General features: G+C 34.7%; 1 protein-coding gene and 1 long non-coding RNA gene across 2 annotated transcripts in view; one reads left to right on the forward strand and one right to left on the reverse strand.

Annotated features, from left to right (window-relative positions):
* Window positions 1-1365: 1365 nt before the first annotated feature.
* Window positions 1366-26286, forward strand: part of LOC129743002 (uncharacterized) — a 70617-nt gene continuing 45696 nt past the window's right edge. The window contains exons 1-3 of the long non-coding RNA XR_008736580.1: window positions 1366-1564; window positions 1626-1708; window positions 1769-1844. This is a non-coding gene — a long non-coding RNA (uncharacterized LOC129743002). The remainder of the gene's footprint in view (window positions 1565-1625; window positions 1709-1768; window positions 1845-26286) is intronic.
* LOC129742999 (frizzled-4) overlaps window positions 8535-26286 on the reverse strand; it is a 156170-nt gene continuing 138418 nt past the window's right edge. The window contains exon 3 of the mRNA XM_055734945.1: window positions 8535-17521. Within this exon, the coding sequence (XP_055590920.1) occupies window positions 16869-17521 (653 nt within the window). The 3' untranslated portion in view covers window positions 8535-16868. The remainder of the gene's footprint in view (window positions 17522-26286) is intronic.

Raw genomic sequence — 26286 nt, forward strand, 5'->3', positions numbered from 1 at the left:
GCCATAGAATCAACATTTGTTTAGATGAAAAGAATGTAAGAGCAAGTTTTGATTTTTGTTGGTGCCTGAAATTATTTTCAAATAGGTTAAAAATTATTTAAGTAAATTCTGCACTTTTCTGAAAAAAAAAACTTTTAAACATTACAATTAAAATTCAAAATATGGGTTAATTCCTTATTTCTTTCCCCAAGAACGCAAGTAATTTTGACTTCTGTGAAAAAAAAATTGAATGTTCTTAATTCTGTAAAATAAAAGACTTTTAACGAATGTTTAAAGAATCGTTTTCAGCCTGAAGCATTTTTTTAAATGATATAAAATCTTTGTTTTTAAAAACTTTCTTTAGTAATGTCAGAAATACTTTTCTTTCCGAATTATTAAAAACTGTAGATTTTTCAGAATCAGTTTTTATTCATGTTAACTTGTAAGTTCATCATTTATCGAATGATTGCCTTCACTCAAAACTGTTTCATTTAAAAAATTTTAAACTCCATATCACCAAAACAAGAGGTGATAAACAAAATCTAGTTGAAGATTTGAGTTCATCGCACCAAAATCTACTAAATCAATCATTAAAACATAAACACCAAAATGCATTCTCTTGAATTATTTTGGTAAGACGTTTTTATTAGAAAAAAATCAAAAATTTTCAAATGTTAAAAACTAATCTTTTTTATCTTCATATTTATGAAGAGTTTAATCACCGTGACTTTAAATAATTAAAAGAACATAACTAACAACATTTTAAAATTATGAAAATTGTTGGCAAATAGGAAGTTAGAAGAAATGTATGGATGTTGAAAATGAGGGATTAGAGTTTTATAAAAAGCATTTTTATCACATGTCATCCATTTTTTCCTCATGGATCCAAAAAATAAACAAATAAATTAATATGTGTAAAAATTAACGTTATTATCAATTATTCTGACCTGATCTGATTTTTTAGAATTCAAGTTTAATTTTTTATCAAATCTGGTGTTATATTTGATGTATTTTTCTTCTGGTTCAAATTATGGCTTCATTCCAAATTTAAATTCGCATTCCGTTTCTGATGTTTTGAAAATACTTGATTTTTTTAAAAACAAAATAAACATATAATAATATATTAATGACTAACCAGAAATAAAATTGATTTGAAATTTTGATTCTGATTTATTTTTGAAATTTGAAATTCAAAACCCCCAACCCATGGACGTGTCCTTTGCAGGGGTCTGGTGTGCAGCAAATATTTAAGTCTCATTTGAAACTGTAAACTCAACACTCCCCTTCCCTCCCCCCCCACTCGCTCTCTCCAAATGAACTTTTTTTCGCCATGTATTTAGATACGTTATTGACTGATTTTTGAAAATTTGGAAAATCACCCCCCCCAAGAGCCAGCTCTAGGACCGCCCCTGGGCAGGGTTCATGCCGGGGAAGTGTGATCACCCGGAGAGCGAACACACCCGCGTAAAAATTACATTCTCCTTCGTATGTGTGTCGGTCAAATGTAACGTAGATTTTTGCACATGCGGGGCTAGTTCTTTCTGCCTGTGACCGTTTCAGAGAACGGAAGTGCGCGTCGTTATAAGTTCGTTCGAATTGTGAAAATTGTGGTGTAAATGTTTTAAAAGTATTTTTCATATTTACAGATATAAAGTAGTCAAGTAAAAGTGGCTTACATCGGTTAAAAAAAAACTAGTAATCTTATAAACTAAATGTTGAAAGTAGTACGGTTAGTAGAAGTTATGTTTGTTAAAAATTGTAAAACTTATTTAATGTATATATTAAATAGATTAAAAAAGTGGTTAAAACACAAAAAAACCACATTCAGTGTGAAACCGAAGTCGACGGAACACAACATTAAAAAGGTAAATTGTAAAACGAGAAACAAACAAACATAGAAATTGTAAACCACTTGTAAACTAAAAGACGTCACAGATATATGCTATAACCCATTTGGCACGTCCAAGAGGGCGTTTTTTGGGTTTCCACCTAATTTGCTCAGCAGCACGACGCAGTCGACACCAAATCGGGCAGAAAGAAGCGGTCGGAACGCCAAAATCCGACGGACCATCGAGCCTACCAAGAAGCACGTCCCCTCGTGGTGAAAAACCTAACTACGCCGGTGACATCTTGGAGAGGATCGTGGGCTCTTCCGGGACGCCGGTAAAGAGCCTGTGATACCCTGGGCGGTGCTGTTACAATCAGCCGTCCCACCTTGGCCTACAAGTACTCGACCAACATCAGCCGTAAAACACAACAAGGTTCAGCGGAAGGCGAAATTTCGATCGGCTGGCCAAAAGTATTAGAACCGCAAGTATAAATCCATGTGACGTCATGAGGGAACCAAATTTTTTAATAAACACCCCCCAAATAATGTAAAACACATTAGGATTTCTGTTCTTTATGGGAGAATTTTTGATCCACTTACACCATTTGCTCGGTAACGTTACTGGCTGAAAGCCGCCCCCAAGACTTCACTCTTGAACGGTCCAGGTTGGGACTTGCTAGCTCCGATTTATCTTGATTTATTAAAGGTTTTGACCCGGTTTATAGCATGCGAGGTACCACCCGGTACGTCCCTGTCTAACTTGGTTCTTTTTGGATATCCCTTCTGTGAGTTCCCCGGAGGAAAGTGTCTCGGGTTGAAAAGAAAGCAATCTTGCATACGATCCTGAGTTCCATCATAATTTCTTTTCCCATGTTCCCCACCCACTGAGTGTAGCAGCTGTCAAGTTACAGATAAGCGAACTGATATTCAACGAGTTCATTTACTATCAAAATATTTCAAACTGTTTAAGTTTGAGAGCCACATCGCTCTTAAGGGGTTAGTCTCTTTCATGATAGATGGCTTGGGATCGATTCTCGGCTGTTTGATGAACTTTTGGTCAAATTATCGATCGCCTCCGTAATTAACACTGAACGGTTTTTGAACTTTTAATGATGATTTCGACCGAAACCAAGCCCCCCCCCCCCCCCCCCCCCCCCCCCCCAAAAAATACGGGTTTTTCATTTCAAACTTTTTTCACTAACCGATGGTTTTTTATTGTAAATTTTCTCAAAACCCAGATGAAGACAAATATTTTACTCGAAGTTCCGATTCGAAACTCAAGGTCTTTCATTTCAAAGGTTTGATTTTGAATGATGTTGAAAGTTTCCCGATCAGGAGGGAAAAACAAAATTATATCAAAATGAGATATTTTGATACTCATTTTTTTCTATCTAAATGAGTTATAATTCAATACTCGTAGGATGTTAAAATATCTCAAATTATATCAAAAAATCTGTACGATCATAGCTAAATTCTATCAGTTTTTGATATGCCCCTATCAAGATTATATCTGGTTCAGATAGCATAGTTTGATATTGGACAGAACAAATTGTATCAAAATTATAACTCATCAAGATATGAGTGCTTCGAGAAAATTTTCTAGTGGAAGGTCAATAAACCAATTTATTTGATAAAACCATGCCTCATTTATGGTTTCCCAAAAATTTGATTCAATTTTATGAATCTGTTGAGCGAAACTCGTTAATGTAAGGTTTGAGCCGTTGACTTCGATGTCCGTGTTTCAGAAAAAGTTGTACGTATATCAAAATAAGATATAATGATTTTATTTTAGGACAATCCGAAAAAAATTCTTGATCATTGAATATGAGCTCAACCCCATTCAAGTTTGTCAATCAGAATAAGATACAATTCAGATTGGAGAAACTTAAAATCGAAAATTTGGAGTACTTAATTATAACTGAATCAGATGTAAATATCAATATCTAACCGATGGTTTTTTATTGTAAATTTTCTCAAAACCCAGATGAAGACAAATATTTTACTCGAAGTTCCGATTCGAAACTCAAGGTCTTTCATTTCAAAGGTTTGATTTTGAATGATGTTGAAAGTTTCCCGATCAGGAGGGAAAAACAAAATTATATCAAAATGAGATATTTTGATACTCATTTTTTTCTATCTAAATGAGTTATAATTCAATACTCGTAGGATGTTAAAATATCTCAAATTATATCAAAAAATCTGTACGATCATAGCTAAATTCTATCAGTTTTTGATATGCCCCTATCAAGATTATATCTGGTTCAGATAGCATAGTTTGATATTGGACAGAACAAATTGTATCAAAATTATAACTCATCAAGATATGAGTGCTTCGAGAAAATTTTCTAGTGGAAGGTCAATAAACCAATTTATTTGATAAAACCATGCCTCATTTATGGTTTCCCAAAAATTTGATTCAATTTTATGAATCTGTTGAGCGAAACTCGTTAATGTAAGGTTTGAGCCGTTGACTTCGATGTCCGTGTTTCAGAAAAAGTTGTACGTATATCAAAATAAGATATAATGATTTTATTTTAGGACAATCCGAAAAAAATTCTTGATCATTGAATATGAGCTCAACCCCATTCAAGTTTGTCAATCAGAATAAGATACAATTCAGATTGGAGAAACTTAAAATCGAAAATTTGGAGTACTTAATTATAACTGAATCAGATGTAAATATCTTGGTAAGATACGTTTGAGTTATTATTTTGATATGCTCTCCTGATCGGGTTTAATATAAAAGATTAAAAAGAATAAATTTTTAAATCATTTTAAAAACTCTCTTCGAATTTACAAGGTGTAGCAATGCACACCGGTTCAGCTAGTCTCATATCCCGATCAGGAGAGCATATCAAAATAATTACTCAAGCAAGCGTATCTCACCAAGATATTTACATTTGATTCAGTTATAATTAAGTACTACAAATTTTCGATTTTAAGTTTCTCCAATCTGAATTATATCTTATTCTGATTGACAGACTTGAATGGGGTTGATCTCATTTTCAATGATCAAGATTTTTTTCGGATTGTCCTTAAATAAAATGATTAGTATATCTTATTTTGATATACGTACAACTTTTTCTGAAACACGGACATCGAAGTCAACGGCCCAAACCGTACGTTTATGAGTTTCGCTCAACAGATCCATAAAATTGAATCCAAGTTTTGGGAAACCAGCAGGGAAACCAGCAGGGAAACCAGTTTTAGCAAGTAATGTGGTTAATTAACATTCCACTAGAGAATTTTCTCGAAGCACTCATATCTTGATGAGTTATAATTTTGATAGGTTTTGTTCTGCCCAATATCAAACTATGCTATCTGAACGAGATATAATCTTGTAAGGAGCATATCTGAAATATATAGGGGAGAGTGGGGATACTTGATCCCCTTTTCTTATTTTCACCATATCTTTTTGGAAAAAATTAGCAACTCGCCGTATTTGTCATTTTTTGACAGCTTGTAACTTCAAGTTTCTATGCTCCAAAAATTAGAACAATACTTGAACCCGTTGATAAACTAGAAGCATTTTCGTGGGAGTAAAAAAATTGCGATTTTTCTGAAGTTAGGGGAGAATTGATCCCCTATTGAAGGAGACTTGATCTTATATTCAGGAAGCCCTAATTCTTGTATAAAAATCAAACAAAACCTCAAGATAGAATGTTAATTGACTATTTTGGTCATGTTTGTTCTTATTTCACAACTTATAGCAGACATAAGAAGAAAATTCTATAACTTTGTCTCAACGCTAATAACATTGCATACTTCAAGGCGCTATTTTTTATAATAAAGAGAAAATTAATTATTTTTGTTCTTTTCTTCAGATAATTGTTTGATAAATATTAGTTTTTGGATAAATATTAGTAATTTCGTAATCAGCAATCATAACGATCAATTCAGAAAAAGAATATGCCATTTGGAAGGGGGGATCAATTGTACCCAACTCTAGGGGATCAATTGTACCCATAATCAACATTTTAGAAAACTTTTTCTGAAAAAAGTTGAGAGTTTTCCATTGCTTTGAAAATATGGCATTATGAAGTTAATTTTACGCTCGAACGACTGATACATTGGAACATATATTTTTTTCATAATTTTCCCATGTATGGAACATTTTAAAGTGATGAAAAAAGATCTTCAAGTTACATTTTGTGAAAATTTTCAAACAAAGTTCAATTACTCAAACAATTATTTTGTAAAAAAATTTTAAGCTACAAGCATTGTTATTTTGCTCATTTTGGCACATTTTTCTAGAACATTTGATCTTTGTAAGACATTCCAGTTTAGAGATATAGCTAAGGAATCAAGTATCCCCAGGGATCAAGTATCCTCATTCTCCCCTATATAATTTAGCTATGATCGCATAGATTTATTGATATAATTTGAGATATTTTAACATCCTACGAGTTCTGATTAATAACTCATTTAGATAGGAAAAATATTAGTATCAAAATATCTCATCTCGATATAATTTAGTTTTTCCCTCCTGATCGGGATGAGTTTCACTAAGTACCATCTAATAAGGAAACAAATTTAAATACACTAAGGTTTTTTACGCGTTATGAAATCGTCGTTAACGTGAAGGACTTGGAATATTTATTTAACAGAAATCAAATAAAATGCACATAAAAAGTTCTCTCCTCACAGCCTTTTTATGAAAGTTTACATTTAAGAAAAAACGATCTTTTTTTGTTTTGGGTTTGGAACTTAATATTCGGGGAAGAGTCCCGATCCACGCATTAGGAAAAAAAAACTATTTAGGGATCCTAAAGCCTGGAAAAGGTACCATCCACATAGACAACATTATTTTTCTTTAATCGAGGATTGTGATATTCTATTGAGAAAATTGGACATTTAATTAAATCAACGGTTTTATTGCCGGTTTATTGCTTTTGATTAGGTTTATAAATTAGAGAAATCTTTCCAGTTGTGTTTTAGTTTTTTTTTACAATTTATCTTCAGTTTCGACGTGTTTCGTTATGTAGTTTGAAAGCCTTTCGAACTACACTTTTTCTTTCCAGCGTTCTCGGTACTGTTCCGAAACAGAGGTTTAAGTCACCTAAAACCTTAGAACTACTATAAAATATAATACACACATGTGAAGGACTTCGAATCGAAGCCCAGAAGCCTTCACATCTTAAGTAGGTACTAAACGAGCAATAAGTAGCCTAGTAAGGTTACAGTTGTTTATTAAGATGGCACAAATTTTAAAAACAACCTAATACGCTAATACTATCCGGCTAATACAGATAAATTACATCGATCTTTCTATTCTATTGTTATCATTTAATACAGATAGTTTTTTATTTGTTGTAAGTACAACTCCGATCAACGATGAGCATAAATCATCGGTGAGGAATTTACATAGCATTGACTAAAATTTATTATGACATCCATGAACTGACTTAACTTTTATTATTGATTTGCAACATGATGGATTTTTTTACACAACTAAGAAATCTTAATCGGCAGACCGCTTTTCAAGAAGAGCGTTGCACTATATAGAGCTGAACGAGTGACGACTTTTAAATTTGTGTTCGGATTGGTTCTCATCAAGTTAGGGGACAATTTAGCTTTTAAACAAACAACAATTTGGTAGCTCAATTTGGAAAAAAAACTTGCTCAAAACAACCAGGCATCCGTATAGTAGGTATAATTATCCCGTTGGGGTCACTTGTAATTTATTTCGGAGCAGACGGAATAAACATACCCATATAGGAGTTCGTTCCAGCAGTGAGATCTTCCGAAATTGAAATTCCGCTTCAAGAAACTAAACTAGTCGCAAATTATAGGGTACAAGGAAAAGGCGCAGAACTTGTCAACTGCACATCCTTCGATGGTCTCCGGGTTTGGATAATTTTTTTTTTTTTCTTATTTCAATTTGACTCGACAGAAAAAAACGAGGAAGTTTTCTCTGATGAGGTTTTCAAGAAATAATACGATAAAGACCATCTGAATTGGAAATTCAGCAACATGAACCTAACATTTGTTTCAAAAATACAATCGAAAAACGTTGATCTTAATTCTGAATTTAGATGTTGGATCTTAATTCTTAATCTTAATTTTGATTGCTAAACTGAATTCTGGATTCTTTATTAGAACTCCTATATTCAAAACCTTAGCTCAGAATTCTGAACCTTTATTTAGAATTTTGAACCTTAGACCAGAATTTTGAATCCGAATCTGAGTTCAGAGTTTGAATTTTGAATCTGAATTGTGAATCTGAATTCTGACTCTGAATTCTGACTCTGAATTCTGACTCTGAATTCTGACTCTAAATTCTGACTCTGAATTCTGATTCTGAATTCTGACTCTGAATTCTGACTCTGAATTCTGACTCTGAATTCTGACTCTGAATTCTGACTCTGAATTCTGACTCTGAATTCTGACTCTGAATTCTGACTCTGAATTCTGACTCTGAATTCTGACTCTGAATTCTGACTCTGAATTCTGACTCTGAATTCTGACTCTGAATTCTGACTCTGAATTCTGACTCTGAATTCTGACTCTGAATTCTGAATCTGAATTCTGAATCTGAATTCTGAATCTGAATTCTGGATCTGAATTCTGAATTCTGAATTCTGAATCTAGATTCTGAATCTGAATTCTGAATCTGAATTCTGAATCTGAATTCTGAATCTGAATTCTGAATCTTAATTCTGAATCTTAATTTATAATTTTGAATCTGAATTTTCAATCAGAATATTGAATCTGAATTGTGAAACAAATTCTATAAAGAGATTAATGAACATAATTTCTGTTTGCACTTCTACCTGTATCTACCACTTCATAAAAATTGGCCCGTGCTGAACAAATAATTGGTATGTGATGATAAGGCTTCTAAATTAATTCTACCCGCTCATTTTCACCATCTCTCATTTCTTAAGGTGTAAAATGGAAATCACTTTCCACCGTTGAAGCCGATAAATTAAGTAACAAACATCACTTCCATCTGTACCGTTGAGCCGTCAACACGTACGCCGGAGCATCGTATCGTTGCTGTGTACCTGCAGGAACATTTTTACATTATTATTTTTTCCTTACCTGTTTTTCAATCAGCACTTTTCAGTGCTAAAATTATTTCTATTTTCTTTTATTCATATTTTTCTCTTTTCTTTCCAGCATGGGGAAGTCTTCGGCCGGCTCAAGGGCCGGAAGAAAACGGATTGCTGAACCTAATCCAGGGCCATCTGCCAAAAAAGTTGAAATTTCCAATTCATTCGATGTCCTTCATAACATCGGTGATGAGGAAATATTCATATTTAATTCTGATAAGAGAACTAAGAAACCTTCTTCTTCTTATACTCTTAAAAACGAAAAGGTTCCACCAATTACGGTCACGATTCCTGACTTCAATGCCTTTCGGAAAGAAATCGTCACTTCCGTCAAGGATGTGAAGATTTCTTTTCAGATCGGTCGAAGGGGAACTGCTCGTATTTTGGCGGAATCTTTTAATGATTTTCAAAAAATTTTAAATTATTTGAATAATAAAAAACATCAATTTTTTACGTACGACACTAGAAGTGATCGTCCATTTAAAGTTGTACTTCGTGGTCTCACCGGCGATCAGACACCGGATGAGATCACATCTGAATTAAATTCTTTGTTAGGTTTTTCTCCAATTCAAGTAATTCAAATGAGGAAAAGAACCAACACGAATAATATCAGTAGTGTTGGTTTTGCTCCTGAGCTTTATTTGATCCATTTTAAAAAGGATCAAGTTAATAATTTGCAAATTCTTGAAAAGGCTCGTCTTATGTTTCATTGTCGAGTCAAATTCGAACCTTTTCGAAAATCTTCAACCAATTTCCTTCAAAATATTACACAATGTCGTCGTTGTCAAGCTTTTTGTCACGGCACTAAAAATTGTAGAATGAATGCCAGATGCATGCTTTGCGGCTCATTCGATCATGAAAAATCTAAATGCCTTTATGGTGGTGATAAACCAAAAACAGAATTTTTCAAGTGTGCAAATTGCGCAGGTAATCATTCCTCGAATTCGCTAGACTGTCCCATCAGGGCAAAAATTATTGCTTCTAGGAAAAATCCCAAAGTTTCCAGAAAAGTTTCTTCTCCTTCCTCTTTTTCGTCTTCACACGTCGGGCCGGCAAACAACCTGCCTGTTCGCATTCAGCCTCGGTCTACATTGGAATCACGGCTGGGTAATACCCGAAGTGATTTTAATGTTACCTGGGCTGATTCTGCGCCACAGACTCGTTGTTTATCGTTCTCAGAGGTGGTTGAAAATGGGTTGCCCTCTCCAGGCATAACTAATAAAAATGGGAAAAAACCAAGTCTCAACGTTCATGCGAAGGCTTGGGAAAATCCCCGAAATTCAAATACTTTTTCTTCTCTTTCATTTTCTGATCCTAACAATTTTGTTGATTTGGGTGAGATTACTGAGGAAAGATTAAAATTTTTGCATCAAAATTTAATGGAAATGATGCAACTTATGTTGAAAGCAAATTCAATGTTTGAAGCTTTCCAAACTTCTTTTAATTATGCTAACAAAATTATTATGACTTTACGATTCCCTCATGGATCCAAATAGATGTTTAAATATTATGAATTGGAATGCTAGATCTTTGCTGGCTAACCAAGATGAATTCTTTTTATTTTTGAAAACTCAAAACATACATATTGCTGCCATCACTGAAACTTTTTTAAAGCCAGACATTAACTTGAAAAGCAATGCTTTCTTTAAAATTTTGCGAAATGATCGACTTGATCGACAAGGTGGGGGTGTAGCTCTTGTCATCAATAGTCGTCTCAAATTTAGACTTCTTCCTTCTTTCAATACAAAAGTCTTAGAAACAATTGGAATTGAATTAGAAACTTCTATGGGGAAAATTATAATTATTGCCGCATATTTGCCTTTTCAATGCAGCGGTGAACAGAAAAATTTTTTGAAGGGAGATTTACAAAAACTCACCAGAAATAAATCTAAATTTTTTGTTATTGGTGACTTTAATGCAAAACACCGATCTTGGAATAATATTTCATCAAATTCAAATGGGAATATTTTATTTAATGACTGCTCTGCAGGTTATTACACTGTTGAATATCCTTATGGGCATACTTGTTTCTCTTCGATTAGAAATCCTTCCACAATTGATTTGGTTCTAACGGATTTAGGCGAGCATTGTAGTCAATTAGTTACTCATGCGGACCTCGATTCAGACCACCTTCCAGTAACTTTTTCTTTATCCCAAAGTCCCATTGAAAACCCTTTAAAATCAACTTTTAACTTTCAAAAAGCTGACTGGGAGCGATATAGGAATTTTATTGAACGTAATTTGAATGTAAACGTTCCACTGAATTCAATTGAAGATATTGATTTGGCTGTAGAAAATTTGACAACTTCAATAGTCAATGCTAAAGCCGCTTCAATACCCAAAGTTAAACATAAATTTAATCAACCTTTAATTGATGATGATCTTCAGTTTTTGATACGACTGAAAAACATTCGTCGACGCCAATATCAACGTACTAGGGATCCTTATTTGAAATTTATTTATTGCGACCTTCAAAAAGAGATCAAACGTCGTTTAAATTTCATTCGTAATGAAAATTTTGCCAAAGCAGTAGAGGACATAAAACCCTACTCAAAGCCATTTTGGAAATTAACTAAAATTCTGAAAAAGCCCCAGAAGCCAATTCCTACTTTGAAAGACGGGGATAAACTTCTTTTAACGAATGCAGAAAAAGCTCAAAAATTGGCCCAACAATTTGAGTCTGCTCATGATTTTAATTTGAACGTTGTAAGTCCAATTGATGCTCAAATTTCCCTTGAATTTGATGATATTCTTTCTAAACAAAATGTATTTGAAAGTTCTTGTGAGACAAATATTGATGAACTTAAATTGATTTGCAAAAAATTTAAAAATATGAAAGCCCCAGGGGAAGATGGGATTTTCTATCTATTATATAAAATTCTCTTGTAACGGTGTTTGTAGTACTACTCCTCCGAAAGGACCGAAACGATTCGAATGAAATTATTTTTAGAATATTCTGTAGCCATGCGAATCGGTTTATATCGAATAAAAACAACAAAAAGTCGCATCAATTGTCCGTAATCATTAAATTTGTAATAAAATGAATCAAATTAAAGTCATGGCCTTCAATTTTTTCGAGATTTTCTTTACTTTGGGCGCCGGGCGGGCGGTTTGTTTTTCGTCTCTATGGTCAAGGCGTCGCAAGCAAACGTCGTAGGAGGTTAGTAACTATGGCATAGCATACTGTTTAGTGAGAAATTTTGGGCGCGCATTTCTCAACCAAGCATAATTTCGATGCATGTGGTGACCACATGAAGCCTAGATGTGTTTTTTCTTCTTGATTCCTAGATCATTTGTACAGCACATATGTAGTAATGAATGACGCCCATATGTGACCCAGATTAATATTTTGCCGATCAAATCAAAACCATTCAAACTATTTGAAAAAATTAAAACTTCAATTCGTGTTATTTCAAGAAAGAATTGTTGTCTAAATAATATGAATTTAGTACTGATACGTATGAAATAATGGTATGACTCTTTGTGGACATTTGAAAAAAGAAAAGTGGAAAGACTTGGTTTATAATCCAAAACGCTAGAAATATTTTTCAAACATGTACAAATGTGCTTCACAGAAGTTGTATCATGCGCCATTAAATTTATAAAACAACCACAAAATCCGTTGCAAATGAACAGACACATGAATTGAACAAGAGCCTGTCCTTTAAAATGGATTATATAAGATTGATGTTCATTTGAAGGCCGAATGCAATGAAGTGAGAACGTTCAACATTTACAAAAAATGTATACATGATTTCTAAGTTTATAAATGGTTGGGCCCAAATAAACAATCTGACTAAATAAACTTAACTTTTTTTTTAAATCGTTCACCAAAAAACCGTTTACAGGTTCCCTATTTGTTTACACAGAATTCAAGTACGTACTTTACATAAATGTGTGTTTAACATATTTTGATTACGTAGGTGAGACTTTAGATCCGATTTTTTGTTGACATTTTTTTTGTGATTGATATTCCAGAAGCATAATTATTTTGATAGCAGAAGCTGAATTTGTTTTTTTATAAGTTTTTGTTATGATCTAAAAATGTTGAAAATAAAATTAACTCCTGTCATTTCGCACGGTGAAACAAGTGGCAATGCGCCTTTAAGTCATGAAACATATTCCAATTTTTCTCTAAAATAGTCAGATAGGGTATCCCGAGTGTTAAATCTGAACGGATATTTAAAATTTTTAAATGTCGAGGTAAATTTACATGAAAATTTCCAGAAAAAAAGAATGAACTCATGAAATCATCGTGGCCTTAAAAGATTAGTTTTTTTTTATGTATTAAATTTTTTAAAACCTGCGTTCCAATTTAATCTTATTGAATCTTGAAAAATCACATAATCTTAAACAGAATAGCAAATCACCTTTAACACTGTTTAGGAAAATTTTAAATCAGACAACAATGGTTTATATTGGCAGGTATGTATTAAAGGATGAAAAAGAAGATAAAAATGCTTTAATTCGGTTGAATAACAAAAAATTTAATCATATCTTTTCTCCTTTCAAAACCAAATAAAATTTCTTTGAATATTAACCCAATAAATCAAGACTTCTTGATTTAATTAGCAATTTTTGCTAAAAAAAAATGGGCGAACCTTTTTTTTGGACATGATTTTGATGAAAATATGGATATAAATAACCACTGCTTCCAAATGTGAGGAAAGTGAAGCTGCTTGAAAATGGTTTGAAAAAAATCTTATCTAATGTTTTTATTTCTTCAGTTCTAAAAAATATACCATCAAAAGCTACTCGGGAGCTAAAAGTGCTGCGCTAGGCAGAATATTGAGCAAACACTCCAAAAATTGTCCTGATATTCAAAATTCTTCTTCCATAAAGTTTCATATGCAATAAATTCCAATAAATGAGAAATTTTTGATTTCGATTTAAACCTTAAAGTGAACTCGAGCAAAGCGGAGTCAATCAACTAAATTGTATACAATAAATGAAACATAGATAATCAACATATGTTATTTATGGAACAAGTTATAAAGAGTGGATTTTTTTAAGCATGAGATTTACCAAGTTTGATGGTAACGTTGAGTGCTGAAAAAATTGAATTTGCAACGGGAAGCTGATACCTGATATCATTCGGCAATATTCAAAGCATCCGAATCAAAGAAATGTAAATTAAAAGGATTCATGTAAGATGTATGTAAAATTGATTGGAGATATTTTTTGAATAATCAGTTAAAAGACCCGTAGAATTGAGTTAAAATTCCTAGATTTGATTCCGATATAATTGAGCAGGCCAATTCTAGCAAACGGAAAAGATTGATACGTTTAAAAACTAGGACATGTTCAAGAAAGCGAGACGATTAACAACTCAAGATTTGATGCTTTTTTTAAGTCAAACAGCGAAAAAAAATGAAATAGACGCCAAGTTTAAAATGGTAAGACGAAGTTTACCGGGTCTGCTAGTATTCTTATTAAAAAGTTGCCTGAAAGCACTTTAAATTTTTTAGTTAAAATCTTCAATAAATGTTTTCACTTGGCTTATTTTCCCAATAAATGGAAAAATGCCAAAGTAACTCCAATTTTAAAACCTGGAAAAAGTGCTTCAGAGCCTTCAAGTTATCGACCAATTAGTTTGCTTCCATCTTTAAGTAAACTATTTGAGAGAGTTATTTTGAATAGAATGATGATTCACATTAATCAGAATTCTATTTTCCCTGATGAACAATTTGGTTTTCGTCATGGACATTCTACTACACATCAACTTTTGAGTGTAACTAATATGATTAACGCTAGCAAATCTGAGGGTTATTCAACTGGTGTTGCTCTTCTTGATATTGAAAAAGCTTTTGACAGTGTTTGGCACAAAGGTTTAGTAGCTAAATTAGCTCGATTTGATTTTCCTGTATATCTCACCAAAATTATTCAAAATTATTTGACTAGCCGAACCTTACAAGTAAGCTATCAAAATGCATGCTCTGAAAGGACACCCATTAGAGCTGGTGTCCCTCAGGGCAGTATACTTGGGCCAATCTTATACAATATTTTTACTTCTGATCTTCCTGATGTCCCAGAAGGAAAAGGTAGAAGATTATTTGCTGACGATACTTTGCTTTCGGCCAAAGGTCGAAATTTACGGGTGGTACGCAGTAGATTGCAACAAAATTTAAATTCCTTTTTGAATTACTTGAAAATGTGGAAAATTTCTCCTAACGCTTCCAAAACTCAACTTATTTTATTTCCCCATAAGCCAAGAGCTCAATTTTTAAAACCTAATGAAAATCATTCCATAACTTTTAATGGGGTTTCATTAGAATGGTCTGATCACGTGAAGTACTTGGGACTTACACTTGATCGGAATCTTACTTTTAAAAATCACATTGAAGATATTCAATCTAAGTGTAATAAATATACTAAATCTCTTTATTCTCTCATCAACAGGAAATCCAAGTTGTGTCTGCGAAATAAGTTACTTATCTACAAACAAGTGTTTCGACCAGCGATAATGTATGCAGTTCCGATTTGGTCTAGCTGCTGCGCGACGAGGAAGAAAGCCATCCAGAGGATTCAGAACAAGGTTCTGAAAATGATTTTGCGGCTTCCACCTTGGCACAGCACCGAAGATCTTCATCGGATTGCGGGCATTGAATCGATCGAAGAGATGGCCAACAAAATCATCTCCAACTTCAGAGGCAAATCGATGCAGTCTTCCATCGCAGAGATTCGTTCTCTTTATAACTAGTTTAATTTTAGGATAGTGTTTAGTTTTAAGTTTAAAATATTTTTGCCATTACAGGATGTTCTCCTACATTAAATTCTTAATTGCGCTAAGCAAATTTAATTCTTACAAATAAATTTTTAATATCTAGTTAACTATAGGGCTCTGAACAGTTCATTATTGAGCTGAACACCTAATTTAATGAAAAAATGTAATATAAATGTAATGATGAATTGATACAAATAAAGACATATTTAAAAAAAAAAAAAAAAAAAGTAACAAACATGAGTTACGTTGATTAATCTCTTCACAGAATCTGAATTCTGAATCCGAATTATGATTCTGAATTCGGAATTTTGAATTTAAATTTGGGATCCTAAGCTTGAAACCTAATTCTGAAACTTGCCGAACAAGAGTTATACGTGGTTATAGGTTTCGAAATCGTGAAAACGGCAGGATAAACATGTTTCCAAACATGTCGCGCTGAGTTCGGTGGACCACTTGAACCTGCTAATTTGCAATGTCGATTGTGCGGTATCTGGTGACTGATCTCCGCATATAGGAATGTACGACAACAACAAGCACCTAAAGATTGGAACCAATTTACGACCTACATAAATCGTTACTTAAAGATATGTGTAGATGCTGTTACACCCCCCTAGATGTTGGGTTGCCTTTTTCGGAATCTGCATCCATCATAGGGTAACTGTTCCAATTTCGAACAGTTTAAGGATGTTTTCGACGGTCCAACTGTAGATTGAGGGTTGTTTTAGTTGTGTCTCTCCTTCTTGGATGATGTAAATCAGAGCATAAATTCAATTAACGTTGAATGGCTTAAAGGGTTGGCATCCGAGCGCACACCCTGAATATGAGTAGGTAATTATGCATATTGTGCATCGCGATTGATATACCGAACCGAACCCGTTGACAATGTGCTTGTTGACAGCGGCTGGAGTTTTCGTGCCTCTTTTGGATGTTTTTGCATTTCGCTTTCTGTGTCGGCGGTCTCTCAATGTCAGTCAGTTCACGAGTCATAATTTCTACGACAGATAATTATAAACCTCGCGTAAGTTGCCAATTTTCAATAAAAAGGTTTTCTTTTCGGCTTTGCGTAACGTTACAAACTCAAAACAGTACACACAGATATGCACAACATATACTATGCATCGGTAATTAAACCAGAAAGGCTCCGTAAAATAATTTAAAATTGATTTTAAAATTAATATCACATTTTACACCGACGACGTAACGCATCCGAGTACGCCATAAATTATCGACCCTGTTTTGTCCCCTGAATCGCGCGCCTATCCGTAGGTAATTACGACGCGGCCTACAGCACCGTTTCGTTCCCGGTGAGGCTGATCGTTTGCGAAGACGCCTTGTAGGTTCGCGGCTTCCGGTTGATGTGCGAATGGGACGGATACTTTCGGGCGGCACCATGACGCGGGGGCAGTTTGCCAATCGAAACCGACACCAGTGAGTTCTGGGGACAAACCGTCTGGTACGAGGCCACCGAGTACGGTGAGCTGTTGAACTTTGGCTGCGGTTGTTTGTACACTTGGTTGTTGATTTTACTGCGGCAGAGACCCGCTATCCGGGGTCCGACGGCCCAGGCCGATGCCAAAACGCCCACCAGCAGCTCGATGACTGCACGTACGATGAACGGCCAGATGGGTGCCTTGCTTAGGGCTGCCGATTCCCCAGTGGATGCTGGATGTGGCAGACTTAGCCAGTTCTCCCGGTAGGCGAACTCGTAGAACATCACGGCTAGCAGCAAGAAGCTGGGAACCGAATAGATGAAGAGGAACTTTCCCATCCCGTTGATGTGAACCGGTAGATTGTTGACCAACAGAGCAGATGCCGATCGCTTCCTCAAGTAGGCCGTGAAGAGATACCCGGAACCGATGACCCAGAATGTGAGCAGCGGAACCGTCACAAAACCCAGCAGAGCCCGGTCCGATTGGTTTCCGATGAAACAGGAACCTGGAAGGAGAAAGATAAAAAAATGAGTTTTCGATTTGAAAACTTTTCTAAAAAAATTATTTATTGATTCATTCGATTTGAAGCGTAAAATTATTATTCCAAGTAACACAAATTAAGCCTATCGCCTTTATCGAGTTTTTATTCATGAAACAGTTTTATAACTGTTCAAAAAACGGTGTAAAAACGTTTCCAAGAACGTCTGACTGTGGATTGGAAGCTCACATCCGAACGTAAAAGCACTCAACTCAACGAAAACTATCATAAGCGCGAGTTGCGCACGTAAGTGTGTCTTACGTGCAGAGGACCAAACCGAAAAGAAAAGCGAAATTCCAAAGGCTGCGAAAAGTCGTGCGTGGAAGTTGTACGCTCAAAAGATAACCAACTGTCTACTCTGGACTTAGCCCTCGCACAAAGTGTAAATATCCTGTAAATGACGCTCATTAGATCGGTTGACCTCACGGGCACGAGACGTGGATATTGCTCGAAGAGCGCCTGCGCACACTCAGAGTATTCGAACCAGGGTGGATAAAAATCAATGATTTTTTCAAAAAAATAAAAAAAATCAGATTTTTTTGATTTAAATCGGATTTTTTTGAATTAAATCAGATTTTTTTGATTTAAATAGGATTTGTTTTATAAATTGGATTTGAGGGAAATATTTTAGCATCCGAAGGTTCTTCAATCATGTGATAAAGCTGAGTTGTTATACCCCAGTGAACATTTTGGTCTGTATATTTCAGTTGTTTCTGAGATATACACACTTTTGTACAATCTGAAAAAGTTGTATAGAATATTTTATATGAGCCTGTACGTACCAAAGTGGAGGCAATATACGGACCAAATTTTGCTCACCTTGAAAATATAAAACTTTGTATTGCGTTTTCAACAATTTGATAGCAACTTTGCTTTGCATAAAATCTTAGGATTGTACAACTTACAATTTTCTATTGCCTGCCCTACAATTTGATTACAATTTCCTTTTGCAGGTAGCCTGAGGTTTGTACAACTTTCTTCGCTATTTAATACAATTTATTGTTACTGTATCCCAAAGCAATTATATTTTTCCTTTATTACGATTTTACTATGAATCGCCGTGAACATAATTACAATAGAATTTAATGTTTACTGCGAAAAAAAATTGAACCATATACAACTTTGTGTGTCTCTTTTTCCTCAGTCTCGAACTCACAACGTTCCGATCCCTGTCCTTCGATACTTTCTCGGCGCCATTTCATATTGATACAAACAAGCCATTTTGTTCATGTATAGTTGAGAGTTCCGTTTAAAAATCAGTTGATCGTATAAAGTACCACTGACGGCATCATTTCGGACTCCAAATCTATTTATAGATGCCGTTTTTTTTATATACAACTTTAACCTATCTCATAGACGATTCGATTACAATCAATAATTGTACTCAGCGCTGTGCGATCTTAGCTAGCTATCAACTGTACTGTTGAACAATTCGACAATCTGCAGATTATTTAAATTCCATTATACGATGTTGTTACATTTACTGTACGACCTTTCATGGAAATAATATGTCATCATAGATCGCAAGCATGAAAGATTGCTTAATTGTACAGTGGGATATAATATAATCTTCCACTTGAACATCATGCAAAGTATTCATTTAAGCTCAAGTTAAGATTTAAGTCCAGGAGTCAAAAAAACTCAAATGAGTTTAAAGTTATTTTCGTGAAACTAATGTTCAATGATCATTCATATATTTAGATTTTTTTATTAAAAACAAAAACGATAAATCTTGAATGTGGCTCTTTCAAACTCTGAAATTTTGATAATTTGAAGTTTTTGGCTCTTCCGACTCAAAAGGTTGCCGACCTCTGGGTTAGACCAAATGAAGCGTGATCTGGCGACTATGGGGATGCCCGAAAAATTGGAGAACGGTTGTCCATGGCCATGGACCGAGTGAATTGGAGAAATTATGTTCATCAAATAAAGCTTAAATATTACATAGAGACATTGAAGCTGTTTTATTAAATTTGTTTATTTATTTATTTCGTCAATCATTAGTAGACACATACATTGTTGGTTTTGCTTAAAACTATACAAAAATATGAAAATTATTATGTTTGTGAGTTCAATGACTTAAAATACTCTTTGAGTTTATGCCAATATGTTGTAAAGTCAATGGCTTCACAGTGTTGATTATAATAGTTCATCATGCTGTTGATTGGTCCAGTTTTCGCGTATTCTGTGCGATGATGATTGAGGGCAAATATACTCCGGTTTCTAAGTCGTCTTGTTGGCGCGTAAAAATTTAATTTGGAATGTAGTTCTGCTGTATCCACTCTCTGCGAAACAATATCGTTTACAAAATAAATCATTGCATACTCTCGCCGTTTTCTTAGTGTTTGGATATCGATTAACATGCAGCGAGCCTCATATGATGGAAGATGGTGTGATGCCCAACTTAGCTTACGAAGAGCATATAACAGAAATTGTATTTGCACTGATTCTATTATTTCTTCATGTATATCTGGGCGAGGAGACCACACAATGCTACAACATTCCAGAACGGACCTCACATATGCAACATATAGAGTTTTGATGGTATACGGGTCTTTAAAGTTGTAGCAGGAGGGTTCGCAGCAAGCTGTGCTCGAGAACGGTCGCAGAAAATAAAGTTCGTCAATAATGAAAATTTTAAACTTTTGGTGAAAAAATACGTTTGTTTGTGATTCAAGTGTAGTATTTTAATGTTTTCTGTGATGTTTAAGTGGAGTTTTATCAGAAAATCCTCGGAGACCACCAGTTCCTCCCAATCGATCAAGTGAAGACGGTTCTATGACCTCGGAAGAAATATAAAAATGCACGCGAGATAATGGATTCAGCTGGGCCTTTATGATCCGTATCTTATATAAGATAAGTGGAATTTGTTAAGTTTTTTGTCTAGAATTGTACGATGTAAATTAATGTCAACTTTTTTTACAATTTGAATTGAAAAAATCCAACATTTTTTGAAGAAATTGATAGACGGATAATTTTATACATTTCATAATTAAAAAATCATTTCTCAGTCATCGTACATTAACTTCCCTTATTTTCTATGCGCGGGTTTTGATTATTTTGATGCGATTTTCGAATGATTTCATTTTTCCAGATTGCGTGAGCGTGTCTGTCAAAAAACATGGGAAAATTGTAATCCTACAGCAGCAAGTTCGCCTGTTGCCGGTTTACCGTTTCATATTGAAGAACTATAATGGAATATATTTTTAATTTCTAAAGTAATGCGTTATTATTACTAATCGAGGCTAGCTCTGCAATGATTTTTTTCTTGAAATATTGCCAAAAGGTGTTTGGTGTTACCTTTCCGTCGATCGATAGCTTTTAAACGAGTCCCGTATATTTCAATGAGTTTCCTGTGGTTTCGTATAGAAGTGTTTCAACGTGCTTGAGAATATGGAATGTACGACTTCACCTACTGAAATAACTTCACTGGGAGTGAAAGCACAACGAATATGATGAATGGACCTAGATTTTTACAAAACTGCTGCATTTAACATGATTCTATTTTCAGTCAATCCAGTCAATTTTTATTTTATTTATAAATGTTGATTGATGTCTCCAGTAAAAAACAGCTAGTAGTGAGTAGTATGTTATTCACGGAAAATAATATTAAAAATTAGTTTAAGTACGTAATGAATAAGATCAAACCATTGTAATTTCAAACTCAAATCTTCTAAAATTTGATGATTCACTTAAATTTATAAAAAAAATGTTTCGGGTTTTGATTAAAACTATTTGATTTGTAGCAGGGAGTTAAGTATGCGACAAGTTGTAATGGTAATTCTTATGATATCTATTCAAAATTGAATTATGTAGTTATTAAAAAATGTTATCTGAATTGAATAATTTCAATACGAAATCACAGGAGCTAAAGATAATAGGATTTCAACCCAGATTGCATAACACTAGTCAAAAGTGTTTCCGGATTATATCCTTTTTACCCAATCCACACAAAAAATTGTTTTGCTAGGATGCAGAGGTGACCTCGGTCCTAAAGCATGAATTATTATTCTTTCAATCCTTTTTCTCTTTTTTCCTCCTATCCATTGACTACTAGGACGTGGCCGGCGCCGTTATTGATGTGTAAAGAGAGAGCATCAGTTTTGTTCATTGTGAATGTGCTGTCAATCCCAGATACCATTCATTTGACCTCTGGACAAAATTGATGGCCTCGGTCAATCACGGAGTAGCAACCATTGGCGATGTGGAATTCGTTCTACTGAGCCACGCCTGCGATCATGGAATCTGAAATGCGTTTTTTATTATAACGATAATAATACAATTAAAGGTTGACGATGCTTATAATGAACTATTGATTTAGAATATTTTAATGTTGCATTTCAAGTTCAATGATTTAAGGTGGATGTGAGTAATCAATCAAGCTAAGCTAAGCTAAGCTATACGGGTCTTTAAAGTTGTAGCAGAAACGCTTTATAAACCCTAACATGCTATTCGCCTTATGTATAATAGAGTTATAGTGGTCAATAAAAGTAAGTTTGCAGTCCAGAACAATTCCTAAATCTCTCACTTTTTACATCTTTTTCATTCTGATTTCCTAGTATAATTACAATGTTTGGAGATGAAAGTTTTCGGCTAAATGATATTGAGTTACATTTTTTTACATTTAATTCGAGTAAATTTTTCTTACACCAGATGTAGAAAATGTCTATTTCATTCTGGAACAAATTCATATCTTCATGGTTTTTTATTTCTAAATATAACTTTATGTCATCGGCGAATATGAGTATTTAAAGATTTTTAAGGATGAAGGTAATGTCGTTTACGTACAATGTAAAAAGAAGTGGTCCTAAATGTGAGCCTTGTGGAACACCTGAAGTGACTTGAATGGGATTTGACTTCTTTTCATTAAATTTTATTATTTGTTGTCTGTTTGTTAAATATGATTCAAGCCATTTCAGAAGGCCCAAATCAACTCCAATTTTTTGTAGCTTATAAAATAGCATCCGTACATCTATACGATCAAATGCTTTGCTAAAGTCTGTATGATTCCCATTATCCATTCCACTTAATTACAAACTATCAAAATACTTCTATAAATTCAACATCGCGATATAACACTGACTTTACTTTAGATGAACTCCAATTTGCTTTGAACCGTAAGTGTGGTAAATCTACAGGATTTGACAACATAGGCTACCCTTTACTGCAACATCTTCCAGCATTATCTAAAGTAAGTTTATTGAATATGTTTAACAGGGTGTGGCAAAATGGCGAATTTCCGGATGACTGGAAAGAAGGTATGATCATTCCCATTCCTAAAGCTGACGGTAACCTGAGTAAACCAGAAGGCTATCGTCCTATCACTTTACTAAGTTGTTTAGGAAAACTTTTCGAGCGACTTGTTAACCGACGCCTCATGACAGAGCTAGAAGAATCTAATCGCTTAGACAGAAAGCAACATGCTTTCAGAGCAGGTTATGGAATCGACACATATTTTTCTCAGCTGGAAGTTTTCTTATCCCATAATCCCGATGAGCATGTTGAAATGATAACTCTTGACATTTCTAAAGCGTACGATACTACCTGCAGATTTTCGATCATCCAAACGTTAAAAAGATGGAAGATCTCTGGCCGAATGCTCAACATATTAATAAGCTTTATGAACAATAGAAAATTTCGTGTTGCAGCCAACGGTGCATCATCCAATCTAAGAATTGCTCAAAATGGTGTCCCCCAGGGCTCGATTTTATCGGTAACTATGTTTTTGATTGCTATGCAGCCGATCTTTTCTGCGGTTCCCAGAAATGTAAATATTTTATTGTATGCTGACGATGTTCTTTTGGTGGCAAAAGGCCACAACTCCGGCGATATACGTAAGGTACTTAGAAACGCTGTTAAAGCAGTGAATGGCTGGGCAGCTAACATTGGTTTCAGTACTGCTCCCCAGAAATGTAAGCTCATGCACATTTGTGACAGTAATCACCAAAAACGCGGCCGACCGATCACGATTAACAGCATCGCTATACCAAGAGTTCGAAAGGTAAAAATACTAGGAGTTATTATTGATCAGCAACTAAATTTTCTCCAGCATCTCAATGCTGTAAAAGAGAGCTGCTTAAAAAGGCTTAATGTTTTTAAAATCCTAGGGAGCCATATTAAAAAAAGCAACCGTAAAACTCTTATCAGCGTCGGAGAATCTATCATTGTCTCTAAATTACTCTTTGGATTAGGTCTTACTAGCATGCGTGTGGACAATATTGAAAGAATCCTCAGCCCGGTGTACAATCAAATGGTCAGATTATCTTCTGGTGCATTCTGCACAAGTCCTATCGAATCGATCATGGTAGAATCTAGCCGGTTTACTTTTCGATACAAGATAGTTGAACGTTTGACTGTTATGGCAATACGGATGACGGAGAGAAACCCGAGCAGTTTAGAGTGCCCTATAGCAAAACGTTCAGATGACTTATTTAAAGCAATTACCAACTTATCGATTCCAAAAATATGCACACCTTTGAGATAATCGAACCGCGAATGGTACCGGAAACCACCCCGTGTAGACAACTGGATGCGTCGAAAAGTAAAAGCGGGCGATCCAAGTTACAAAGTTCTTACTTTTTTCAATGATATTATACAAACCAAATATTTGAACTATTCCCATCTCTATACCGACGGATCGAAGCTTGGCGAGGAAACTGGTGCAGCTGTCATCATTGGTCGACAGATAGAACTTTGCTGTTCGCTACCAAAATCCGGAAGCATCTTCTCTGCTGAAGCTTATGCGCTTAAAATTGCAGCTGAAAAAGCGAAATACCTGCAACATTCGATCATCTTTACTGACTCGGCAAGCTGTATTGATGCACTTTCGAAAGGACACTCAAGACACCCATGGATCCAAGAGGCAGAAAAGGCGTTAGTCGAAAACAATGTTGTTGTTGCATGGATCCCTGGACACTGTAACATCCCTGGTAACGAGTTAGCGGATCGTTGGGCAAACGAAGGACGGAAGAGTTCACCGATGGAGTTACCCATTCCAGCAGCAGACGCAATCCGATTGGTCAAAACTAGGTTGAATGAGGCATGGCAATCTGAATGGAATAGGTCGCAAAATCTTCTGAGACGTGTTAAACCATCTATATGTGCTTACACCGACAGGAAATGCGCATCTGAACAGCGTCTGTTAACTAGGTTACGTATCGGACACACTCGTTTAACACACAGCTTTCTCTTGGAACGATCTATACCTCCTGAATGCTCCTTTTGTGGAGTAAGAATAACTGTCCAACATATTCTAGTTGATTGTAGAGGATTTCAGCAAGCCCGACGAGCCTGTGATATGGAAGGTTCAATCTATGATATTTTATCGAATTGCACAATCAAAGAAACCAACGTTGTAAAATTCATAAAACTGTGTAATCTGACGGATAAGCTGTAGATGTTTTTGTTGTTATAGTAACAGACACGAATGCCATGTAAATGGTAAAATGTCTTTAATAAAAATAATAATAATAATAATTCCACTTAATGAATATGCTTATGCTTATGCTTATGATACATACACAGCCAGATCTTGTCAGCATCCCGGTGAATAGTGAAAGTACATTTACTATTCATCTTAACTAGGCCGGGCCCACTGTGCAGTATTGAACGCAGAGACAACTGGAACACAAGGAGGAAGGAACGTGGACAACAGTACCATACGTTCCCGTGATAGGACAGTTCTTACGTGGGAGCTCATCTGCTAAATAATAGTGAGCTCCTAGATGTCGGTTCTGGATTATTCTTCCTTATTTGGCTGGAAATGAGGTTATTTCACACAGAAATCCAAAATCCAATGGAAACTTTTTTAATTTTTCGAGTTTAAAAAAAAAACAAAACTTTTACTAATATTTCTATTAAATGTAGAACCTTAAAATTTTGGATTTCTGTGCACCACATTTCTGGTTATCGACCTTGGATATAGCGCCATTGCTCGCTCTTGAAAAGAAATTTAGAATAAAAAAAGAAAGAACGTGATTAAAACCTCCATGAAAACTTTCAAAACAATGCGTTCAAAAGATTTCATGGGAAAACACAATAGTATTGAACATGCTTACCTTTTCTATATGGTTTGTCAAAAATATTATACCACCAAAAACAACGAATATACGATTTGTAGAATAGGAAAATTTACCTTATAGCAAACATTTATAACTGTTTAAGCGCAAAACGTAGAAAGTTCTAAAACTGTTGATTTTACTTGGCACACTTCTGGTTCGTTCATAGTTTTTTTAAAAATTGTTTATTTTTTATTTGAAACTCCTTGATTAAAAACTAGTTAATATCACATCGAATATGAATTCGTTAAAAAGTTTAAGAAAATTGTTCCACATTTAAATTTTTCGTGTTCAAGTTAGTACGCGTAAGCAAAAATTTACATTCCATCGCAGCAGTCTAAAAATGAATGCAAAAGCAACCAATGAGGTCGGTAGAAAAAAAAAAAAAACAACCACAAACCCGCTCCTTAAAATTGCTTTAACCAATTTTTCAACTTCATGTCATCTTATATATTTTTTAAATGATATTTACCAAATTCAAATATGTACTTAGCTTTTCATCCGTTGTGGGAATTTTTCGGAGTTATACTCCCGATCTCTGATCCAAATTCTCGTTCGCTTTCCTCGTCCTCTCAGCTTGGCTTACGTGTTTCTAAACCATTTAATTTCCTTAAAATGGCTAAATTCCCTGATTTTTCAACACTCATTCCACAAAATAAACATTTCCAGCAAACTCCA

This window comes from Uranotaenia lowii, chromosome 2 (assembly GCF_029784155.1).
Source record: "Uranotaenia lowii strain MFRU-FL chromosome 2, ASM2978415v1, whole genome shotgun sequence".
Taxonomy (NCBI): domain Eukaryota; kingdom Metazoa; phylum Arthropoda; class Insecta; order Diptera; family Culicidae; genus Uranotaenia; species Uranotaenia lowii.